Genomic DNA, 24,432 nt, shown 5'->3' with positions numbered 1-24,432 from the left:
TAATTCTTAAATACGTCACCACATAAAAACACAAGTCGATTTCTACATGTTGGGTTTATATTAACATCACAAGCAGGGGGGAAAAAAAGAATACAACTATCTTTAGTCTTAACTCTGCCTTGTAATTCTTCACATATTGAAGGTTGTGCCCCAGCATGAGGTCACTATTATTTGTCTTGGCCAGATAGACTGGGAGATTAAAGAGGGAGTTGAAAAGTTTACACTTGACTCAGTGGGCGAGTGTGGAGAGGAAAAATAACTCCAGAGCAGAAAACGCTGAGCTGAAAATTGATCTTCATTTTTGCAGTAACATCGGGGTGAGGATTTGGTCATTTCTGATGTATTATGTCACCCCTGGGGGCCTTCTGTCATTCCCGTTTAGGAAATCCACTTTTCTTATCTATATTTTTCAACAGAGGTTTCAAATGTGGGAGACATACACTCTACATGAGATACTGTTGCGATAAAACAACACAGCAGTCACAGAATGAACATCCCATGAGTGTACCAACAGACATGGTTAAGGGTTTTTTTTTTTCTTTTACCACTTCCCCGCTGGTCGTTCAAGTTTGCGTGTTGTGGATCAGTTTGAAAAGGTTGCAAAGAAGACTTGGTGGATGGACACAGAAACTCCTCAACACAGTAAAAACAATACATTTTGTGTGGAAGGTAACAGTACATACGGCAGATAAGGTACCCTTGGTACACTCTGCACCAGTTTAATACAACAGCAGTCCTGATAACAGTGTTCCGGTGCAGCAGCATAGAGTATGTTCATTTAAATAAAGTGTTTGAGCTCTACACAAAATCTGTCATTATATTCACTGGTTGATAAAATTTGTTTAACGGTGTTGAGTAAAGATAAAATAGAAGAAGAGAAGAGTTGATGGGTCTGTGGTTTACACCTGAACCTACCCACAGGTTGTTGTCATGGTAAAATGCGTCAAGCAGCTTGACAATGTAGCGGTGGTCACATTTAGCCAGGATGTCGATCTCCACCATGTAGTCCTCCAACTCGTCCTCACATTTGGTCTCAATCACTTTGGCTGCAGCCAGGACTCCTGTCTCTTTGTTCCGGGCCTGAAAGAGACAGTGAACAATAAATTCAACATGTGTGAGGAATGGCAGGCCTTATGACAGATTCTTGCATTTTACTTCCTCTCTTTTGGGTTAAAACTCTTCAAGAGCAAGAGTGAGTAAACAGCATTTTTTCAGTGTCACTAATCCCATAATGAACTCAAGAGTTTCACTTCTCCAGGGAGAGCATTTGTTTATCATTTAACTCCCACAGAAAATATTAATAGCAAGGGAGATATAGGGTGTGGCTGTGTGATAGTAAAAAAGAGTATTACACTGTTACTAAACAGTGTAATATTTACTTAGTTATGTGCCAGACTAAAGTTGGAAAACATCAAAACCAAACTGAATAAATCCTCTATGCTGAACTTTTCTACCCCAGTTATTGCCAAAGTGAATCTAAAATGTCAAGAAATGCGGGACAGCAATTACAATGTTGACTAACTAACATTTAGAGACAAAACAGGAAGGGAAGTTCCACACCCTCCCTGCGCAACCAGGGAAACGGAGGAACCATAAAACTCATCAAGTGTCAGTGCAGCTAAACTAAGACACACACATAGGCACACAGACAATTCCTAGCAATTCTAAATAATAAAGGCAAGTAAAAGTGAACATGATTAGATTGTTCAGTGCCTTCCTGGAAAACATCAAGCCATAGAGTGACTCAGAGAGAAGCACAAGGTGCCAAACACACAATGTTCATCCGTGTGTAACAGACACAATGTTGTGTGCGCTGACGGATGGGCTGCTGTGGGTAAACACAACATTGGTGTGCGCCTGCAGTCAGAACCACAGGTTCACTGCCATAATTGTAAGACCACAACCAGAGACAAGCCGAGACTTAAAATAGAGTCAAAAAACAGAGTTCAATGGTTGTGATTCATGCTGTAGCATATATATATGTGTGTGTGTGTATGTATACATATATATACACATACATCATCAATTACAGTACATCTCTGTAGAAATAGAGGGTAGAAACACCTGAAGGATAATGAAGCAGGATGTTGGTGATTACGACAAACATTACAGAGTATAGTGTGAAAGTTGCTGCACGAATGAGAATATCTCACGAGAATGTCTGGACAGTGATATGTCATGGTGAAAAATGGAGGAGATACCGCTGTGTGTATCTGTCCGTGCATGTACGCGTACACAAGTCGACCCAGTGACCTGCAGAGGCTCGACAGACTAAACAGCCTGGTGGGCTCTGATGCGTCCATGCTTTACAGGGGCTGTGGGAAAACATCTGAATAAACAGCACAGACTCACAGCAACACACACACACTCTTTGACTCATCTCAGCACACCGTGACTATGTGTGTGTCTGAACGTGTTTGTCAAACAGCGCCCCAGAGAAGCCCCAACTGCCCCCAACCAGAGCAACCCATGGTGTGAGTCAACAGGTCGTCTCCTACCACCATCAAACCATCAGTCAGTCAGTCGACAAGCCTCGACAGTAAACACCAAGACACCAGACACTTTCACTTCTCTGCTAACATCCCGGCTCTCTGTTACTCGCTCCCCCCTCGGCCTCCTGCACAAACACGGTCAGCCTCAGCCAACTCACCGTCTGGGTCTGATTTCACACATATGTATACAGTATATACAGTGATATATGCATCTGTGGCCTTTTCATGAAATGGTATAGTTTCTGTCTGTGTACTGCCTCCTACTTTTATCATAATGTACAGTTAAAAACTAAGACTATTAGTTGATAAAGCAATTATTTCACTGACAGAAGGATAATCAAGCAAAAGCATTCTCTGCTTCAGCAGCTTCCAAAAATGCTGCTTTTTTCTGTTTTATAACATTATAAATCTTTGGACTGGTGTGAGAAACCAAGCTATTTGAATTGAATTGTGACAGGCATTTTTTTTTAGTTTAGTTTACACCTGACGTGTGATGACAGCAAAGGTATTCAATAAGGAAAAACTGACATTTAAGCTACTGAAATAAGGCTAATTCGATTACACCTGTCCCAGAACTGCACCAATGTTCCGTCAATGCATCAGTTCCTCGCTCTATTCCTCTCATCATGTCTCACTTTTTCAAACCAGTAGAATGATGGCTAACTTATATGTGAACTAGTAGGAGTGTTGCAGTGTTCAATGCATGTGGGCGATTACCTGCCCGTAATTTTCCATTAGAACAGTGGCCACACAAAGAGCAGATATGAGTGGCTCCCAGCACATCAAAAAGAAGTTAAATGATTTGTCAGGTCTACATGTTTTCATAATGACTGTATACAGTCATGAGCATGAAACTTCAAATGTTTTGCCCTGATGAAATTATGCATATAAATACAAATACACAAGTAAACAATGTATATAGGGATGGGCATGTTTGAGCCTTTACTGCTGTTTTATAGTTTTAACTTGTTAAGAGGCTGCCCCATGACCCACAACACAAGGGCATTCACTCAAAACACACACACACACACACACACACACACACACACACCTTTACATCTCAGTGGGAACAAGGCTGAGGAATGCGCCTCTGGCCTTCAGATGGTTGGGGGAGTGGACAAAGCGGACAGACTGAGCCTGCATTTTACGTGGTGCCTTTTCTGGGGAATGCACTACGTCAGTGAGGGTCCTCAAGTATAGTATGCAAACGTGTGTTTGTTTATGTGTGCACCTTACCAACTGTATACACTGCACAGAGAGGAAATTACACTGAAATGCCTCATTGTGTTCTCACATGGGAATACCCAACTTTCTCCAAGTTAGCGTGACATGAAGGCACAAGTGTGTGTGTATGTGTGTGTGTGTATATGTGTATGTGTGTGTGTGTGTGTGTGTGTGTGTGTGTGGAGACTTGTGCCCGTTTCAGTATGTGCACTCAAGAGAGAAACAAGGAAATAACTGCCTCCCATCCTTCGTAATGCCTTTTAATCTTAATGACCTTGAAAAGGCCAGTGGCAGCCTCTCCCATCAGTCGCAAATTCCTGCATAACTGACATCTTTACTTACATTCTGATGGGTTTGATTAGTGATGACTAATGTTAATTAAGTTTGCTGTAGTGTTAAGTTCTGCACAGCCAAAGGTAAAAAAACAAACAAAAAAAACACTGGATATGCAAAGTAGTGATGACAAGAACCTAAAATGAGTATACAAGCACTCTTGCCTAATTTTCCATTTTTATATTGTCTTTGAGTGATTATAGTACTAAATTAAAGTACTAAAATTGCATGTTTTTAAACACAAACATGACATCTCATACAACAATGGTCATATTTCAATGACATATCATAGGGATAATTTCTTTTTGTGCCTGTAATATAATATGATAATGTAATTTTAGCAGGAATTCTGCACTCTCAACAGCTTTAACTGTCATGCAATCCAGCTAAGTTATGGAGTAAATGAGCAGATGACACACATCGTGCCCAGGAGACACCTAGATCATTCTTATCATGTTTTACAGATCACAGAATGAAGTGACATGAAAACAACGGGAAAAAAAAACTCAGAGATGCCAGATGTCAAGGGTTCCGCAGAAAACACTGTAAATTATTACATAATAAGAGTATATAACCACAGGACAGGGGGAGGAGGACGACAGTTAACTACATACTGTAGCTGCTGTAGGCATCCCATGAGGAAAAACAACGCTGCACTGTTTCTAACCTGCTGACTCTTCGCTCTCTAAAACTCTCCTCCAGAAGAGAACAACAGTCTTTGGCTTTGTTTGGGTCTGGTCTCCATGGCAGAAGGACCCGTTTCTGCTCCATCTCCCGGCTCGTTTCACCAGATCTCTCTCTCTCTCTCTCTCACTCCCCGTTCATTAGCGACTTGGCTTTCATGTAGGTTAAGTGTAAAAGGATTACCTGAAGGACCCAACCTGGCAGAAACACAGACACACACTCTCGCTCCTCTGAGGTTTGAGCAAGCGGCCAAAAAAACTGTTAAAATGACATCCTACTTTATGTTTCAGGCATCTCCGGCATCACCTAATATCTTATTAGAAAAGTACAAGTAAATAACCACTTTTCACTTCCACCTAAATGCTTTTATCAAGCAGTGTGAAAGGAGGACATACTTAATGTCTAAATAAACACAGAGGAAACACAGTGCCTACCAAATCCCTTGACAACACACATTTTCGTGATTGACTTCCACCTATAATCTGTATGTCTGCCTCCTGTTTCCTATCAATCTATCTGTATGCCCCTCCATCTCTGTCATCAACTTTTTGTTAAACAACTTCCATCTTGTTTTTCCTGCTTTTAATCCTCTCTCTGTACCATGTGCACTTCTTTACCACCATGCTTCATTCACTGTCTGACACACTGTAAACTTTTTGTCCCCCTCACCTAATTTGTCCGTCATCCCTTCCTGTACATCTCCCCCCATCTGTCATGTATATTTGTCCATCTGCTTTCAGTCACCGTCACTGTCTGGAGGCCAGAGCAATCCGTGACCGAGGAGCACACGGGCTGCCGCTGAACAAAAGATTTAGAAAAGGGAAAGCTGTAAAAGCAGATGTTACTGACCCACTACCATGCAAACACACTGTGTGCACCGGTAGGCTAAGTAAACACACACATAAAAGCACACGCTCCCGGCCCAAAGAGTGTGTATCATTTTAGTATTCAGATACATGCAGTCTTTCAAAATGAATAAGGCAGGGAATAATAATGTTTAATGTCAAGCCTGTGTTGACTTGGGTATTAATGATTACTGTGGGTGTGTGGGATCATGGCAGGCCACTGGATTACTCTCAGAATGGAAAAGAAGCCCACAGCAAGTTACAACACTTAACCTAAAAACAATCTGAAATATCCCCATCAGCCCTTTAACATACTTAATCAGTAGTTGTCCATTTCATCTGTAAGCTTAAAAGGCCAAGGGATAATTAATCATGGTGTCAATGGACCAGATGACCTCATGTAACTGATAACACACAGAGGACTTTCCCTCAGGTCGTTCACCTCCAGGTTGAATGAACATACCACACGCTGACATGTATTTTCAGCTTGCATACTGTGTTATAGTCTCTGCAAAACACAAACACACACACGACTGCCTTCAGGGGAATGTGTGTATGTTAGACCTTTGACCCATCATAAACCTGTAAACCTGTGAGCAGAAATGTGGTTCTCAGCTCCTACATAATACCAAGCAGGCTAATAAAACCTCTCCTCTGACGGCAAGCTCCTGTGGAGGCAGTGATCTCTTCACTCGGATGAACAAAGTGCACAAGCAAAGCATGTTAAAGCAGCTGCTGATTTGTTTTACGGCAAAGGCTGGATGGATAAGGTTTTTAAAAAGTAGTTTTTTATGACATGATTGTGTCAAAAAACTTAGAAAGCCATTGAAAACAACATCAACCACAATCTTAAAAAAAAAAAAAGACATTGGGTTTGTAGCTTATACAGAAAATACCAGTAAGTCAAAAAAGAAAAGAGGGAATATTTGCTTTATCAACTCAGCAGCAAGATTACTCCTCTCTTAAACAACCCCAATGACTGCGTGACAACATGAATTTAAGCGTTTTTACAGAACTGGGCGTGAAGGACAACACAACGCAAGGCTCAAACTTAACACCCCTACGCTGAAGCAATGGGTATTTTCAGGATGTGAAAGTTCAGATCAAAATTGCAAAATGTGCCATATTCAAGACCTTGAAGTGAAAGCAAGAGCAAAGCAGGTCAGTGAGGCAGGAAATCATGCCGTATCACGTAAGAGCCTTGAAAGAACATCACCCACGCTCACCCCTCTTTCTTCAATCATTCACAGTCATGCAGGGCCTCGTCTATTATTTCTAAAGCATGAATCTTGATCTGACAAATGAGACACACTTCCTGACTGCAGCCTGCCCGATGCAAGTAAGAACAGATTTGAGGGTTTACGCACTCGTATTTAGACAGTGCCGCTAAAACCAAGCTCAGGCAGGTTTTGCAAGACAGCCGATTATTCAGTGTGACTCTGTCTCAAAGTAATCTGACAGAACATCAAGTGAACGGCAGGGCTGCAGGCTGCTTTTATGTTAAATGTGAAAAGGAGAGGAAACCCAAGAAAGAAAAGTGAAACAAAAATGTCAAAATAAAATGTGAAAAACTCTGAAGTAAGCAAAAAAAGCAGCAACTGAAACCGTGTAATCCTGCTTCTTGCGTGGATCATGAAGTTGTCTGAGACTGGACTAAACTAGACTGAGAATCTGTATCATAAAGTCCCTGTAGGGAATACACGAAGAAGCTTACTGTGAGTTCCAGTAACAAAGTCAGCATGAGGGTGAAGGGGGGGGGTCCCCACAGTCACAGTGAGTCCACACCCACCCAACGGGGGGGGGGCTCTTATCAGTCACCGTGCACCCAGCTGCCCACCCTGAGATTAGACTCAGAAAAACCCCAGATGACGACAGTCTCGTTAAAAAAGCGTTTCAACATACGTCTCTATGGACTGAACACACTGTTATATTCTATATTGGAACCACAGCGTTTCACACCACCCTTGTGGCTTTCCTTTGTTAAGAGGATGTTGCAACTGGTTGCCCCCCCGCCCTCATGACACCCTGTGTTGTTTTGCTCTCACTTGACTGAAGTAGATGATCATGTTTGGAGTGATTTTTTTCATAAGCCTTTCACCTTTTCCACCATCTCTTATTGCCAGTCACTCTAAACTAGACCAGCACAGCACTTTTCATATTTCAGACCCAAGTCCAGCCTGAATACACCTGCCAGATAATAGAGCTATCACAAAAAAAGCAGACTGTGCCCTAAGCATCTTGGCAATCTAACCTACTGTTCTTTACTTTTACAACCCTGTATCAAAAGTCTGTTTTCACTCGCCAACTAACGCCACAATAATTCAAAAGCCAAAAGACACTGCAAGTTTTTTTATTGGGTAGACAAGCCACAGTGTCGTTCATCAAGTGCATGCGGGTGGCTAAACAGGCAATTCCTCTACCACAGTCCAGGTTTAGAGCTTTTACATTACAGACCAAAGGGGATGAGATACGCCGTGGTTTTCATCCCACAATGGGAATTTGACAGAGCGTAACCTCACAGCCTGCGCGTGTCTATGGAAACATTTCAGTAGCAGCAGCAGGGCGATGTGCTCAGCAGCACGTGGCTCATTAATTAGTGAGGGGGGAAAGCACACAACTCCTCTGTTTCACGCTTCAGTGGCAGCCGCACACCTTTACACAGACATACTCAGAACTCTTTGCAACAAGCGCAAGCATGCATAGAGAGCCGGAACAAAGAAAACATCCTATGACACACTGGATGGACAGGAAGCGAGACATTCTCCTGTCCTGACTGGAAGGCTCAGGTGATTATTCTGAGAATGAGGACCCTACTGGGAAACAGCCTGAGGTGAATTTTCAGAATCAGTTTGGTGTATGTTATTTGGGGGGTATGTGCACAATATAGAGAAACATTTCTAAGAATATCTCAAGGACTAAAACAAAGGTGCCAACAGGGAATCAAATGTGACAAAAACCCAACTGTAGCACCAATAGCACATAAAAAATACCAATTCAGCTGTCAGTCCTTCTCTTGAAGCCAAACTCGAGCAGGTTCTGGTAAAATTGAAAAGTTACTTGACCATTTCTTTGTGGTCAGTGAGAGCTAAATATTTTCATTAAACCGGCCCCATGGGCTGAATCTATCACAAAAAAATCAGCATGTACCAAAACCCTGTAGACAATGCCTTAATACCTCTGTGTATGTCACCCTTACAATGGTAATGAACTATAACCTTATGACACAGAAAACCTGAGATGTAAACAGCTTGTTTGTGTGCATGTGATTCCCTCTGAGTGGTCATATACTATGCAGCCACATTCAAAATGAATTAGTTTACTTTGCAGTGCTAAGCTGTCAGTGAGTATCTTAGCGAGCATTCGAACCAAGAGGCAAATCTGTGCCCAACAGATGATTTCTGTTAGAATTAAAGTTGGGGGTCTTGTGAATTATTTCATGCAGTAGACCTGCAGTTCTTCACCTTTTTGGTATGCACCCTTTTGGTATACCCTTTTTAAAAAAATGGAACAAGGTCCAGCAGTTTTAACTATGCAGCATTTTACAAAGAATAAAAGCTGACAATCACAGAAGTTTAGAGAAAATAAAATTTTAGCATTTAGCCCCAGCACCACATCTAGCATTTTCTCCTGTTTTGTTGATCCTTTTCTGACGCCTAAAACCGATCCGAGACCCCTCATCTGCAGCAGACTATCAACATCAGAACTGTACTTTTGCACTGACAGCAGAGTGAATTTGATGACTGAGGGATTATATTGCATTTTATGAGATCTTTCCTTCACAGTGTTCCTGCAATATCAACACCCGCACAGCTTGATTTGTCCTCAACACTCCCCTTAAGCAACAAAGTGAGTGCTTATTCTCCCAATGGTGCCATTAACCTTTAGAGAGTCAGTGTGACAGGAGCGCTCTGTACCTTCAGCCAACACTGTACAATTAAAGTGTGCTGTGCTCAATCTCAAAGACAGATGTTGGAAACAAAAGGAAGTGCCTGAGCAGGGGTCGTCGCCATGTGCACATGACGGGAGTTCATCCAACACCAGCTTTTTATGCCTAACAGTCTGATAAGCAGCTGATTTAATTTGTGACAGAGATACCTAGTCTCCTCCTTTAACGCCTCCTCTAATCAAACAATGGAAAACTACTCGAGGCCTTTCCCTCCCACGGACGATCAGATTATTCAGAGTTTTGGGAGCTTTGAGAGGAAGCTGTCCCTCCGACACAGTCCAACGATTTCCTCTCTTGGCCATCATCTGCTCCCACTCTGCCACCCCTCCCCTCCCTTCTCCTCCATCTGACAGCTGCAGGTGTGGAGCGGTCCTCCTCCAAGCCTCTCAAGGAAAGGAAACAGAAGCCAAAGCAGAGGCTTGACGTGTATATAAGAAAGAGCAAACATAGTGGGGGAACACATTACAGCTCAGAGAGCCTGCCTGTTGTTTAACCCAAATGATGTTTCAACACACTGATTAGCCACAAATCATCTGGACCTTTTAGTTTGCCTTTAGTTTGAACAGTTTTGGAGCTGTGTATGTTCCTCAGCACTGGAAAATTCAAAGCATTCCTGTGTGTTTACAGACTAACTGTTAATGGCTTCTTTAAACTTAAAGCACCTCATGTTCAGTCAGTCCCTCAGCCTGAAAGCATTGTTTGTTTTCATGGCATACGGTTGATGAAACCAGTATACCATGTGCTCTTATGTTATTTTAGACTATTCACAGGATGTCTCACATGTTCTCTCTGCTCAAAAGATACATTGTAGGACTTCTTAGGTAATGTTCAAATCAGACCTGTGGCTATAGTCGCCCCTTCACTGAAATGCTTACATTAAATATGATTTGGAAGATTTGGGATGACAGGAAAACTGGTGCGAATGCATCCTAGAGCCATTTATTACAAGTAAATTTCTGTATCGAACTGTGAGTTACCATGTGTCTGGGAAAAAACAAAACACCTAAATAAGGTGGAGTCCTCTCTAAAAAGACTGCATTTTCTGTTCAATGTAGAACTCTGCGAAAGCATCACTTCTTCCACCGAGGGCCCCCCCCTACGTGTCAAAGACTTTCACTGTGCTCCGCTGGGCAGCACAGACACAGAGGGCCTGTGCCATGCCTCACAGAGAGGGACTGACCAACAAACAGATCCAGATTAAATAACTCCTCTGAGCCAAAAGTGCCGCGGCTGCTGCTGCTGCTGCTGCTGCTGGTGAGGTTTGGAAGGAAGGAATGAACAGAACTAATGAAGGGCTCTTTCACTGTCCTGGCTTCACTTGCTTCACAGAAAGACTTGGGCAGGAAGGGGGTCTTCACTGCAGATGTTTGCAGAGGATCACAAGAGAAGAGGGTGGGCTCTTTTACATGTACTGTAGTAAAACAGCGACTTGCAATTTGTCAAAAGTGAGGGAAGAAAATACAAGTTGCACGAGGACCATGAGTGCCTCAGAGCCAAGAAGTACATCCTTCCTCCACTGGCAGTGCTGGTTCGAGCAAAACTGCTCTGTCATACCCAAAGTATGGGGACTACCTCATTTCTTTTTACAATAGGACTCTGGACAAACAACATAGGTGATATATTAGTCATAATCTCAGCGATGCTGCCATGGTGGAGCATCCACAGGTGATCAGAAACAGCTAACACACTCTAGAGAAAGGAGACTATGCTTTAAGAGAGAAGAATATACAAGACTTGCATCAAAATAGCTACAGAAACACTGACTTACAAAGGAGACTGATGTATTAAATGTAAAACGTACCATCTTTAAACTTAGAGTAACAGTGAAAGTAGTCAGAAATAATTCTTTGAGGGAGAACATGAGAGTGACTTTGAATTTGGGAAGAAGTGACAGAGCAATGTTGTAAAATTTGAAGTTTTCAGGAAGCCTTCTCATATGAGAGAATGTGACCCACCTGACAGTCAACAGGTGAGCAACAAGTTTCAGTCGAATCAGTTAAGCTTGAGATAATTAAGGAGCGTACCCAAAAGTTTGTCACAACCCTAAGTCAATCTGCAGGTGCCTCGTGTCTCTGAAATCACACGTACCTTGTAGACCTTTCCAAACGCACCATCGCCCAGCTCTCCAATAATTTCCCACAGGTCGTTTGGATTGATGTCCCTGTGGACGTGCTCGTACTGCTTAACTTTCTTCTTGATTTCAAGAGTGGGCAGACGGAGGATTTTGCTGAATCTTGCGAGTGCCATTATTGTTTACAATTCAACAACATCCAACTTGAATATTTCAAAAAATGAAATTAATTTTAACAGTAGGCTTGGATATCTACACAGAGAGCATTACGCACGCAGAGACGCGCAGTCCGTCAAAAACAAAACGCTTAATCTACTAATTTACAGTCTTCGCTTTCAGCGTCCTTGAGAAAAGAAAAAGGAAAAAAAGGGGGGGAACTGAGCTACTTCGGAGCAGTTATTCTACTCCGTCCATTTCAACCCGGTAGGTGTGTAAGGCTCTGAAGTCAAAACATGTTATAATCCCATTCACAGGCTGCGGTTCAGTGCTGGACGCGCGGTGACCACCTGCCGCTGGTAACACGATGGAGCCTGCCTGGCCAACTTGTTGCTTCAAAAAACTGTGCGAGAAAGCCCCACCTTGTTACTCAACAGCACCTCCCACTGCCGTCATGGAAATGTAGTTTCTTTCAAAGAACAAGCCGTCGTCATTGTAAGACTGGTGAGGTAGAAAGGACTTCATGTCCGGGGGTTGGTGCTGGGCGGGTCCTCTGACATCGGCGGTGTCTCCCACAGCTCAAACAGCTGGACCATTAACAAAACCTGAAGTGAGCCTCTATTTGACCTCTGTGGAACGCAATTATTCGTTTATTGAGACTCGAATCTGTTGTCAAATTTACTGTTGTTTAACAACCCTAAGGCATCACGCTAATGACTAACGTTATTGGTTATAGATTGACTTTTTATTAAAGAACAAAACAAGCGAGATTCAGACTCAGAATGAGTTTATTGCAGCCTCGTTTGTAGGAAATCCAAAATTTTTTGTTTTGTTTTGTTTTGTTTTACAGTGGGTTCTTTCTCTTTTCATTTAACAACCATACACTAGCTCGAATACCTTACTCCTCACCTGTACAAGCGGTGCTGCAGCGACCTCTAGTGGCACATTCAGCTCAGTGAACTCGCACTTGTTGAACACGTGGGGGGGGGGAATGTGCTGAAAGCAGGCAGGCAGGAAACTATGGATACATTGTCAGTGCTGAAATGATTCGTCGTTAACTGCTCAGCTCTTTGGGAAACACATAATTGGCAGCGGAATGTTTCTGATGATTGATTTTAGTCATTTATGAAGCAAAACTGTCAAACATTCTCTGTTGTGAAGTCAGTATCCTTGGATATTAGACTTTTGGTCAGACAAAACAAGCAATTTGAAGATGTCAGCTTGGATTCATGGGAAATAGTGAAACTAATCATTAGTTGCAATTCTATATTATCATCACAACAGCTTTTAATTGTGTGTTTGACATCCTTTCTGTTTAACTAACTCTAAGTCCTAAAATCGGGCCGTGGGGATTGGATGATATTTGATCTTGAGAGGTCCAAACGTCCACAGGAATGTTCACCCAATTTTTGTCACATTTTACAGTGCATTGATAACTGTTTGATATTAAAAGCTTTGCTCTGTGCTGCTGTGAACTTATGCAAAGTTACTGTATGTCTGGCATTGTTGAAACCTTTCTGTTTAACCTTATATTGATCACCTCATGAACTTTCCACATGTCATCTTGACCAATTATCACCTATCTGTGCCTGTGAGGAACTGCCTCTTCTGTTGTACTGTATATTTACAATAAGACCCTCTTGTCTGCACCTGACATCCATTATAACTCATGCTTCTGCTATTTGTGAATCTTTGTTAAACAATTTCAACCCATGTGAGGGTTTCAACCTAAAGAACCTAAAGTTAAAGAATGGGAACAGGAGGAAAAAGTAAAAAGCAGTCTTAGAAGAAAGATTAAGATCAAGTCTGTGACTTAGTGACTGATGCATTGTTCCATTAAAATGAAACTCAGATCTTGTTATTATTGGTATATGATTTAACACAATATCGACATTTATGGAGGACCACTGGTAATTTTGAAATATTAGGCAGTGAACTTCAGGTAACATTTCCTGTCAGAATGAATAAAGCATTTCAGAATGAAACTCATTGACCTTCAATTACCATCGCATTTGCATGAGTGATTTTTCTCCCAGAATTCTGAGGAAAGATTAGCCAGAGCTAAATTACCAATTATGGACAGGAAAACTGGTGGCAGTGGGGTGATGTACTGCTTTGCTTGTTCATCAGTTCGGCACTGAGCTGTTTAAATGGGTTGGAAAACTGAAATTCCCATGTTGTGTTTTAGCAGCATACTGTTTTAGGCTATTTTTTACTTTGATGAGAGATGGTTTTATCATGTTTGATCAGTTTTAGGGTTCATAAGTTATCTTGGTTGTCAAAGACAAACACTTTCTACTATCACTTTGCATTCTCGATACACTGTGAAAGACAGATTTTCCTGTAAATCCCCACAGGACAATTAGCCTGCGGTAAAGAGACAAGCTCAGACAAGTCCATTCAAACCCACAGAGGTTTCTACTAATCCCATCACAATAATGACTTATCATCGTGTGTATATATGTGTATACAGTTCCTATGACTACAAAACTGTTCTGTTCAGTTTGAAAGCTCCAGCATGTTAATTTGAAGAACTTTGTCGTCCTCTTTGATTGATTCACACAACAAAGACAAAATGACTCAAATTCTAATTTCACTCTCATCACTTACAGTAATTAATATTACTGTCATTACTAACACTTGTGAAGAATGGAGGAGTTTTAATCAAACTTGATGATATGGCAGTGTATGGAAGTATGATGTTGCACTATATAGAGGCATGATTCTATATACAGTATGTGGATGACATTCCACCAATGGATGGAGCCACTAGCAAACTTTTGTACAAGAATAACAAAAATAACAAAGGGTATTTTAATACAGTTTATTAACTGAGATGTCTCCTCAGTCAGATTCCATAGAGAAGATGTGATTTTTTTTATTACGCAACCATAGTTACCATAGATTTAAGCTTAACGTCAGTCTTGTGTCTGCAGACATTTGCAGACTGTACTTGAGGACGGTATTGCTGTTTTTCCTGTAATATTGTGACTTCAGTATGCAGTATGTCTGCGCTCCAGTGCAGCACAATCAAAGCTTGTGAATGCCAACTCCTATAAAAAAACAAAAAAAGAAAGGTGAAATAGACACTTCTGGTGTAAAGCATGTGTGACTGAATAAGGTTTAGTCAAGATTTTATATTTCCTATGTTGTAAGCTGCTCAATTCCACGTACCTTCATATTAAATATATTGTCATTTCAATCGACTGACCTTAATTAGAGCCCAGCCTTAACCTGTTATTGAAGCTTACTGAAATGACCATGATGAAACTAAATGAACTCTTAACTATCTGTTGAGTCCTCGTGGCCTGGTCTGTACAGACAGGTGCTGTCAGTCGCAGGACCAGATGTGCCTGACCTCACTTTGTTTTTTATAATCCGCATCATAAACCCTGTTAATCCACTGAAATGACTCACTGAGTAAATGACAGCCAGATAGAGGGCATCTCAGCTATTTTAGTCCTTTTCCCATTCTGTTTCCAGTTTGGTTCAGTGGACATAGATATATGTTTACTTATAGGTGACAAAGATGAATGAATCAACTGATGAACAGTTCTTTAATTTATCTAAGAATCGATAATGGAAAGTTAGTTGCACTCTGTTTACTGAATAAACCTCAGTGATTACAGGATTACATTCATATTTGTCATGTAAATGTGACAATAAACAATCTGTAGATCATATACAAAGTTGGTGACAGTGCTGAATCTTGGATAAGGTTAATGTACTGTGTAAAGAGGGTGTAGGCTATGAAGTGGTATAAACAGCTATCGCAATAAAAGTTTGTGGTTATCACACAACAACAGGTTTAGGCCAATGGCCATGGAAACACAAAGATTGTGCTAGTGGAGAGATTATAGACTACACATCTTAGCTTTATTGCATCACAAGGGACACTGATAAAGTACACTTAGTTTTGTTAAAAGAAGTAGTGATCCATCTAAATGAAAACAACTATTGACTATTGGACTATTTTTTTCGAGTCAATCCGGGGACCAGCTGCTCAGGGCACATGAGCCCATGTGGTACGCGCCCCAACCATTTGGCTACAGGGGCGCCCCAACTATTGGACTATTTTTAAAAAAATTATTTTTAGTTATTTCCCAGTTTGCCCCATCAAACTGAATTAAGCTTAATTGCTTTATGGCACAAATCAACACATCTTTCTGATACAAGAACTATTGTTTATCTTGTCTTACCCCATGACATTTTTCTGACATGAAGATGAAGAGCTGCCTCATAGTGACAGCCAGCTTCCTCACTTCCCTGGTGTAAGCGCAACGGCGCTCTCGCAGGCCTTCCACCAGGGAGATGTAGGTCCTCATTTTGTACATCACGCAGCCATTCTGGTGGCATAAGTAGCAATTAGCATCCCATTGCATGGTTTACAGAAGCCGAGACTTGCAGTCAAAACACCACAGAAGGTGGCGTTGAAAACATTATGACATCCAGATTGCTCGAATCAGCGTGAAAGATAAACAACAATTACATTACAGATCAGAAATTTTCTTTTGGACAATGGCTCTGACTGAGGGGTTTGATTGTGAATTTTAACTTCACAATAACTCTTCAGAAATGTCACTTGCTTTATGTAAATTGCATACAAATTCTAAATTCAAAAATCTAGTGATGTTCTGACTTACAATAAATTGGCTTTTGTCATAATGATGGGGGATTCAAAGTCATACTTACATGGACATCAAGGTAAAGATCTGGCATGCGTGCCATGCAGTAACTCTGGATGAAAAGAACAATATGAATCTTACAGTTTCAAAATTCAAAATTGGTAATATTATCTAATGCACTGTTTATATCCCTATACTCTGAGAAAACACAGTTGTCCCACTTTACTACTTCCAACTAAAATATGGTCACATACAACCTGCTGTGCTCTGATCTGATGTGATTTAAACTAAATTAAACATATATATGTGTGTTCCTGATAATAAAGGAATTAAATAACTAAAATATCTAGAGGTTCTTACTAAAGCATATGAAAAAAGAAAACAAATACCAAGCAATGTTACACAAAAAACACAACCTGAGTGTAAAATCTACTCTATGTGGCGCAAATGTGGACTTACAGTTTCAGGGTCCCTCTTCAAATCTGCTGCCCACTGGGTGAGGTCTCGTGCCATGCCCAGTACCTTGGTGTAGCATGTTGGTGGGACGAAAGGGTAGCTCAACACCAGCGGCACCAAAGAGAAAACAAGCAACAAGTGGTTAAAGATCGCCATGACTCACTGACAGCCTTGGCCGACACCTGCAGCACTAACGGAGCCTTTTGTTTGCTTGTGTCACCAATGCACACACGCAGCCACGTATGCATGTGGACAGATTTTAAACACACCCTTCTGTTTACTCCAAAATATGCAATATGCAACTGCAGAAGAGTGTCAGGCGACGACTCACTGTGTCAAATAAGACAGCACTTACATTGATAGGAGAATCAAAACAAGGTCAAGAGGATCACTGTGAGTTTTGGTCTAAAACATTTACTACTGAGATGACATAAATTAGTCATTTGTCTATTCATCATGGTAGTTCATGAATCATAGCCCACATTCATCAAAATGCTAAAAATAAACTCTGGATTTAAGTGAAAGATAAAAGCAAAAATCCCTTACTTTTACTCAAACAACACTAACAACAAGAATAAATCTGGGATTGAATGTATTTACAATCACTGTCCAAGGATCTCAATCGTCTGCACTTGTCAGCATGGTACTAAATTCTACCTATTATATGATTTCTCTAAGGTACCCCGTCTACCAACAGCAGAATATCTTGCAGCAGAAACTTCCATTTCATTTAGTTTCCTATTATTTCATCCCTATATATTCATACATTTTAAATAAACTGTTTTGTTGTTAATTTACCATGTGAAAATTCCCAGAGCTCCAAAGATTTCATACAAGTAAAATGAAAATGAAATGATATACTGTATGTTCTTGAATAACAAAATAAGAATAACAAACCACTGAGTGAACTGTGAGGATAATAATGTACAATATGGCAGATGGAGGATAAGTCTGTACCTCTGTACGGACTGAATATGGCCTTGCTGTCATACTGTCATTTTTTTGTATCCACTAGATGGAGCTAATTTCACAGATTTCAACTCTTCGTGTCTCCCTGAGCATTTTCAATGTCCAGCTTCCATAAGTTAAGCATCATGTTGGAGTTCAGCAAAAAAAATCCTTACTTCAGATCTGAATCTAATATAGGCAGGATTTGATATGACTGATTCTCTTTACAGGCAAATAATACCTTCACTTATAAAACTAGGACAACACCGGCACATGCTGTGGCCTCCTGCATGTTAAGTAGCTTTACTCTGTCCCTGTCCAGGTGTGATATGACACCGCCATCACTCATCTCATCTAAAAGAGCAGCACGCTTCCTGATGCTGCCAAACGCCCGATCAGGGAGCGTTCTGCTATTGAGTGATGCTTGTTACATCTCCTATTGTGTTGGAGCTCTGTTCCCTCCTTCTATATGAAGATGGATGGCCCACATTGCCTGTGCCTTGGCATGATGGAGAGGCATAAAAAGGAGGAAAATGTGCAGTGTGCACTGTAAGCATATCTGTGGTCCCGAAGTCCCAGGACTCAGCCATTCTCCTCTCGACCTTGGCTGCCTCTATTAACATGGGACGTAGGTGACCTGGCAGTCCTTATAATGGATGGATGTCTTTTACAGTTAGTAGTTAATGGCTATGAAAGTTAATGTATGATGAAAGACTGGAAAACAGAAATTTTCCCAAAAGGCAGTGAATTCTAATGTGGCGACCACATACTCTGGTTTTAAAGCCCTGAATATTCACTGCATATGAACAACAGCTGACACACATAATATGAAGGCACTTTACTACTTTTTTTGGTATGCTATTTTTTGAAGACTCCTTGCGGAAAGAGCCAAGCCAAAGCCAGCTGGTCAGCCAGCAAAATAGCGAGGGACTCCTCCTCCTGCTCCTTCAGCTGGGCAGTTTCTCTCCAGAGAGACCCGATTGATCCCTTCCTCAGTCTTGAACTTGGTGACAGGCTCGAGCTTGGTTGAGGTCAGCAGTCTTTTTTTTTGCAGGCCCTCCGACTCCTGACAGAGGACATCTTGCTCATTCCTTAGGCCTTGAATCAGTTCCCGATTCTCTCTTTCTCTTTCAGCCTGTGACTTGTTCTCCCTCTCTCTCTCTCTCTCTCTCAAATTGCTGCTGACGGGTGTCTTTTTGTCACTGCAACTGCTCACTCAGCTCCAGTCTCCAGGTCTGCTCCTTCTGGAGCTCAGTGGTGAGATGATCTACTTGTTTTGACAGAGTCATTCTCGTTAGTCTTTATCTGGTAGAGAACTCACCTTTAGCCTTTAGCTAACCTTTAGCTGCTTGACCCACTTGTTGGAAAAGTTGTTTTTCACCTGGTTTTGCATGTTTTTGTGGTTGTTTTGTACCACTTTGTGGTTGTTTGAATGACTTACCAACAAGAAATGTTAAAAGTTACTTCACTAAGAGGCTCTATTCCAGGGTCCCTGGGTGGGAGACCTGTCCATCTATGATGCTAAGTGTGTATCTTTGCTCACAGGCTCCCACAATGGAAAAAAAAAAAATAAAGAAAACACTTTCACCATTTAAACATAGTAAAGGGAACATTATGTTGATGCACAGGTAAAAAGAAATAACACAAAGCACAACAAGGTCAGTAAAGACCAGCAACAAAACACCAGAGAGACATTAGTGTCCATTATTCTCCCTGTATCATTAGTATTTCCATATAACTTTAAAGGCTATTATGAGGCAGCAGGCTCAGATCGTCTATAAAGAGACTGTCGACAGTCCCTCACCTGGGGGTCCAATGTTGAAACAGCATTGTCGACAATCTGCCTGGCAGAGATACCTCTAAGCGACGTAGCAAACCAATATCAGCTCTGGGGGGCGCTGTTCTAAAGCTAACCGTGACCTCTGACTGAGAACAGTATTACTTGCAGACATTATTAAAGTATTATAAGTACTAAAAGGCGGTTTTATAGTGATGATTTATATGAAAGGATCAGCATTTGGGCATTTTTAATTCTAGATACAAGTGAAGACAGTGTGGTAACGGGCAAATAATGTGCTTAATCATTACGGATAGTGATGACAATCGCCTGTTATTTTGGGGCTATAATTTTGACAGCGAGAGCGCTTTACATAGTCTGTGGTGTTTACCTGACTTTAAAGTGAACTTGCAGTTTAATTATAACAGGCACAACAGTCTCTCTGTAATATTGCGGAAATATAATAACGCAGCAAAGATTTTTAGGGCATAATCTTTGTGGTGTCTCTGTCAAAATGCATTAGAGAGAAACAACCTTTATTTATTTATTTTTAGGGTGAGTGAATTGTAACGACAGGGAGCCCCCAGCCTCACAGCTACAGCGGATCAGCCTGACAGCCTATGAAACGTGCCTCTCCAGACGCACGGTGGTATCCAGCCCATTACACAGGCGGAGATGTGGAGGTCAGTCGCTCATCAGAGCAACGCGCCGATTTGTCTCCACACTAAACCCCTTCTTTCCTCTGTTCCCATCGTACTCTTCTCCTCCAGAGGCAATTACTGCTTTGGCGTCGGACTCCGTCGGCACATTCCGCCCAGTCACGTCTCGCTGTGTGGTTTCCATTTTCTTTTTTTTTTCTTCTTCTTTTTTTCGGGTGGCAGGTGTCCCGCTGCGTCGTCGTCCGAACATCGGACAAGTGATGCTCTGAGCTGCACTGTTGCTCCGCTGTCCCTTCGCGTCTCTGCAGCAAACCGGGCTGGAGATGGTCCCATGCTCAACTAACCGGCTTCGTACAGAGGTAGGTGGCCGCAGCTGCCCTGCATGAGATGCAGGAGGGTGAGGGTGAGGGTGGTTACTTTCTATTCAGCGCATGTTTCTCCCATTTGATCAGATAAGGGCTCCCAGCACAATGTCCTCTGCGGGGAGCTCAGCGATGCGGCTTCTCGCACTAGTTTTTGAATATTTCATTCAACCCAAGAGGCATATTCAGATGTGCTGTGGTGACCTTATCATGCAGTCTGAGAATGACATTCATGAGAGGGTTTCCCCTAGCGGATTGAATGTTGCCATAATGACGCTGAATGAAGTTTGCCTATACCAGAAATGCATCTAATGACTCTCTTCAGTCATTCATTCTCCTTTAAGATACTGCTACGGGGCAAGCTGTCATTCACTTTAAATGGATGCTATAGTAAACCACACACTAGTAAAAGCTGAAATATGAATAGTGCAGTGATATGCCATTAAATAACTTTTGACACTGCATCCTGCTTCTTGACGGGAGTATCTGCCTCATACTGGAAGATGTACACATGATGTAAAATAACATACCTGAGCTTCAAAAAATTTTTTTTAAAAATCCCAGATTTGGGCTTAAATGTTTCATGAGGCGACAGTTTCTTTGTCCATTTTCTTGTGTGTGTGTGTGTGTGTGTGTGTGTGTCTACTACTCACCTCATCAAATCTCATGTCCTGAAGAGGGCAGCCTGAGGGATTCCATTTACAGTGCCTAACACCAGCAAACTATAAATCAAAAGCCTCCAATTTTGTGCTCGTAATGGGAAAACGGATCATGCCATTCATCACACATGCACTGTGGATGGTGCTCCTGTAGGATGATGTTCTGATTAAAATATAAGGTTTTAATAATTGATAAATGACAGATGAGGGAAAGAGGGAAGGAATAAGGGAGGAGTGAGACCTACTTGTGGAAAAAGTAGTAAGAAAGTTCTTTCTTTCTTTCCATTCTTCCTTGTGTTCACAAATCAAGTTGTCCTTAAAATTAATATTACTGCTCTGTGACTACTGAAGACCATTTAAGTTTCTATGCAGTTTTTTTTCTTTTAAAATTATCTTAGAAGATTCAGGATTGATTTTTTGCTGTTCATGTCTTAGAAGCTCTACCTTTCTTCCTTTCCCCCTCCCTGTCCTTCCTCTCCTCCCTGCACTGGTGGTGCCGTGTTTTCCTGCCTCCCCTCACAGGTTAGACTCTCAGTCAACAGAGGGCCACAGCCACAAACACATCACCCACCCTCCTCCTGGCTGCATTCATCTAAACAGGCAGTGAGGACAGACAGGGGCTGAGCACGTGAGACTGTGTGTATGTTTACGTGTGTGTGTGTGCGTGCGCGTGTGTGTTTGTGTGTGTAAGTGTGAGGGGCTACTGTTGACCAGGCTATGAGCACGTCTCAGAGGGAGAGCCGTTCGATGCTGAGTTGAGCAAAAGGGGGGAGCAGAAGAGGAGAAACTGTAAAGAGGAGCAGCCATGGGGCTCGGACAGTCCAGCAAGGCTCCAGTCACCGATGACACAGATGAGGGTGAGTGCTGAAACATCCAAAATTCTCATTGTTGATGACTCCTCTTTTTTGTCTGTCTATACTTTTTTGGCTCAAAGAGGGAAGGTGGGTAAAACAAACCTGAAATAACACAAGTTGTGAGAAGGCTTTAACACCCTTGCCTTATCCCAGGGTATCTACCTTTTCTGAAGCCTTATCAACATGTTAAGCTATTGTTATTACCTGAAATGATTAAGAGCACTTACAGTAAGTGGTTAGACTGATTTAATGCTGATTAGGTCTGCCACTAGTCTCCCTGAGCAATGGAGAAGAGGAATACCCCCTTGCTGTAGCCACAGTTTAACTTTGCCATTAATATGGCCACAGCTTTGGATATTTATACAAAGACACATATAGTAAAGGGAGTAGAAAAGAATGGAACAGTAATCCAAAGATATTCATGGAACTCTTCTGGACGTTTTCCTCTAAGCTTCGGTGTTAAAATCTCAATATTTATGATTATTGAAAATTGCTTGAATCTTGCCAAACTGTTATCTTCAATTTTCTTCCAGACTGATCGCCATCAAGGTCAGCACTGAAAGGAGTTATTACTTTGATTGGCAAAGCTCTCGGTTTGAATTTATTTCCCTTTTTCTTTGTGACCCGAGTAGATAATACAATGTGAATTTATTGATCTGAGTCAGTCTCTGAAATTAATTCCACTCTGGCTGCGCCCCAGGGACTTCAAATAAGTCAGTGTTACATGAGTCAGTGATTTAGTCAGAGGAGAAGTGGCTTTCCTGGGTTTTTTTTCCTTACTGTATAAGAAATCGGTGTTTCTGTATATCTGGTATCAGATGATACATTACATTTGCTTCTTTTTATAAAGTTGCAAAGTAGACATGTGATATCTGTTTTCGGTTGAACCCGTTTGATGGGATAATGTTCCATTAATTGTCATTAGAATTTTTTAAATAGTTTGTGCACTGAGATATGAATTTCATTACTAAGACAAACCAAAATATTTTTTTCACCTCGACTGTGTCAATTTACTGCATCACATCCTCTAATGAAATCCGTATCTTTCTCACTGGAGGCAACCTTTTATCAAAGAGGAAATCATTATTCGTGGTTAACCTTGCAGCTTAGTCATCTAGCGTGCTGTTCTGGAAATGTCACTCATAACAGAGCTTCTCTGAACTCTCAGTTAATGGAAGAGAGCACCTTCTCTGACTTCTCTCTCACAAAACAGCGTGGGCGATATCACCAAGGGCAGGGGGATAATAAACACAGAAACACATCGTTTTGAATTAGGAAAGGGAAAAAAAAAACCCCCAGCTCACTGGAAACAAAGTAATCCCCTTGCTAATGGAACTCACGTCAGAGACAGGCAGGGTTCTCCTCTTGAGGTCAGAGTAACCAGACGGGTGTTCCTTGATATTGTTGTTATTGCTTGACATTGCAGTGTGGCGATTATATCCCTTTGACTGCTCTATATGTACTCCCAAGATACCTGGGAAATACAGTGTATGAACAGGGGGGAGAGAGAGGAGGACAGAGAGGGATGTGAGAGAAGAGGAGGGATAACTGGAGCTAGAGACAGAAAAGCAAAATGGAACAAAATGGGGAGAAACACTGATGACTGCTGCGCTTCACATGATTACAACCATTGCATGATAAAATGCAGACTGCATGCAAATAAATAAAAAAAATATATCAGAGATGAAACCAAAAACGAGGAACCCAAAGTTGTTATTTTGCTATTTTTAACATGGATCGTTGACATAGAAACTGTTGGTCCCAGTGTTACTGCATCTCTCGCTGTGCTGAGAATCTCCAATTTGAATTTTGTGATGACGGTTAGCGGTCACTGCATGTTGAGTATACCATCTTGCACTCGCTCCTTTGAGCAGCAATAAAGATGCAAATTGAGTTTTCCTCTTTACACTTCAGGAGCGTCAAAGGTCGCTGCAAGGTGATATTGGCCACAAATATGACATTTTTGTTCAGATTGTACTTGAACAGTGTAGCGCCACCATCAGGCCAGACTGGCAAAAAATTGTCTCACTCACGTAATTCATACACAGAATATATTAACTGCCAACACAGCATTGTTTTTTTGACGATTCGATGTTTTCGCTAAGACACGTGAATGAATTTGAGTTCATTATGTATCTAACAATTTAATAGCAATTAAACAACATATGCTACTTATTTATGTGACATATATTTTGCTGCAAAAATATATACATATTTTTGCAGCAAAATATATGTCCAAACACATATTGTCTTTTTCTACATTTCCCGGTGCTAAGAATCAGAATTTATTTGCAGGATACATTAACAGACTGTCTTCCTTGCTGGCATCAGTGCGGAGACA

At 41.4% G+C, this 24,432-nt stretch overlaps 3 protein-coding genes across 3 annotated transcripts in view; 1 reads left to right on the top strand and 2 right to left on the bottom strand.

Moving 5' to 3' along the window:
• The window catches only part of stk10 (serine/threonine kinase 10), a 39,903-nt gene extending 27,698 nt beyond the window's left edge, over positions 1-12,205 (bottom strand). Inside the window, exons 1-2 of the mRNA XM_018691364.2 lie at positions 11,613-12,205; positions 916-1,080 (exon numbers count right to left, since the gene is read on the bottom strand). Coding sequence (XP_018546880.1) covers positions 916-1,080; positions 11,613-11,771 — 324 coding nt within the window. The 5' untranslated portion in view covers positions 11,772-12,205. The remainder of the gene's footprint in view (positions 1-915; positions 1,081-11,612) is intronic.
• A 2,356-nt stretch (positions 12,206-14,561) lies between these two features.
• zmp:0000001268 (CYTL1 domain-containing protein) lies at positions 14,562-17,075 on the bottom strand. Its single transcript, XM_018691133.2, has 4 exons — positions 16,836-17,075; positions 16,444-16,488; positions 15,951-16,097; positions 14,562-14,804 (listed from the first exon to the last, which is right to left on the bottom strand). The coding sequence occupies exons 1-4, from the start codon at positions 16,986-16,988 to the stop codon at positions 14,745-14,747; spliced, it is 405 nt and encodes a 134-aa protein (XP_018546649.1). The 5' UTR covers positions 16,989-17,075; the 3' UTR covers positions 14,562-14,744.
• A 134-nt stretch (positions 17,076-17,209) lies between these two features.
• stk32a (serine/threonine kinase 32A) overlaps positions 17,210-24,432 on the top strand; it is a 63,518-nt gene continuing 56,295 nt past the window's right edge. Inside the window, exons 1-2 of the mRNA XM_051078870.1 lie at positions 17,210-20,575; positions 21,760-22,094. Coding sequence (XP_050934827.1) covers positions 22,043-22,094 — 52 coding nt within the window. The 5' untranslated portion in view covers positions 17,210-20,575; positions 21,760-22,042. The remainder of the gene's footprint in view (positions 20,576-21,759; positions 22,095-24,432) is intronic.

The sequence above is a fragment of the Lates calcarifer genome, linkage group LG20, assembly GCF_001640805.2.
Source record: "Lates calcarifer isolate ASB-BC8 linkage group LG20, TLL_Latcal_v3, whole genome shotgun sequence".
NCBI classification, from domain to species: Eukaryota; Metazoa; Chordata; class Actinopteri; family Centropomidae; genus Lates; species Lates calcarifer.
Note: the sequence above shows the minus strand (reverse complement) of the source record. Positions and strands in the feature narration are given on the sequence as shown.

Excerpts from the sequence above, each read along its gene's own strand:
- zmp:0000001268 (XM_018691133.2), bottom strand. The coding sequence starts at position 16,988 with ATGGCGATCTTTAACCACTTGTTGCTTGTTTTCTCTTTGGTGCCGCTG. Across the intron at positions 16,489-16,835 it reads TGAAGAGGGACCCTGAAACT|AGTTACTGCATGGCACGCAT; the intron begins GTAAGTCCACAT and ends CTTTTCATCCAG. Across the intron at positions 14,805-15,950 it reads TGTCAGAAAAATGTCATGGG|GAGTTGGCATTCACAAGCTT; the intron begins GTAAGACAAGAT and ends GTTTTTTTATAG.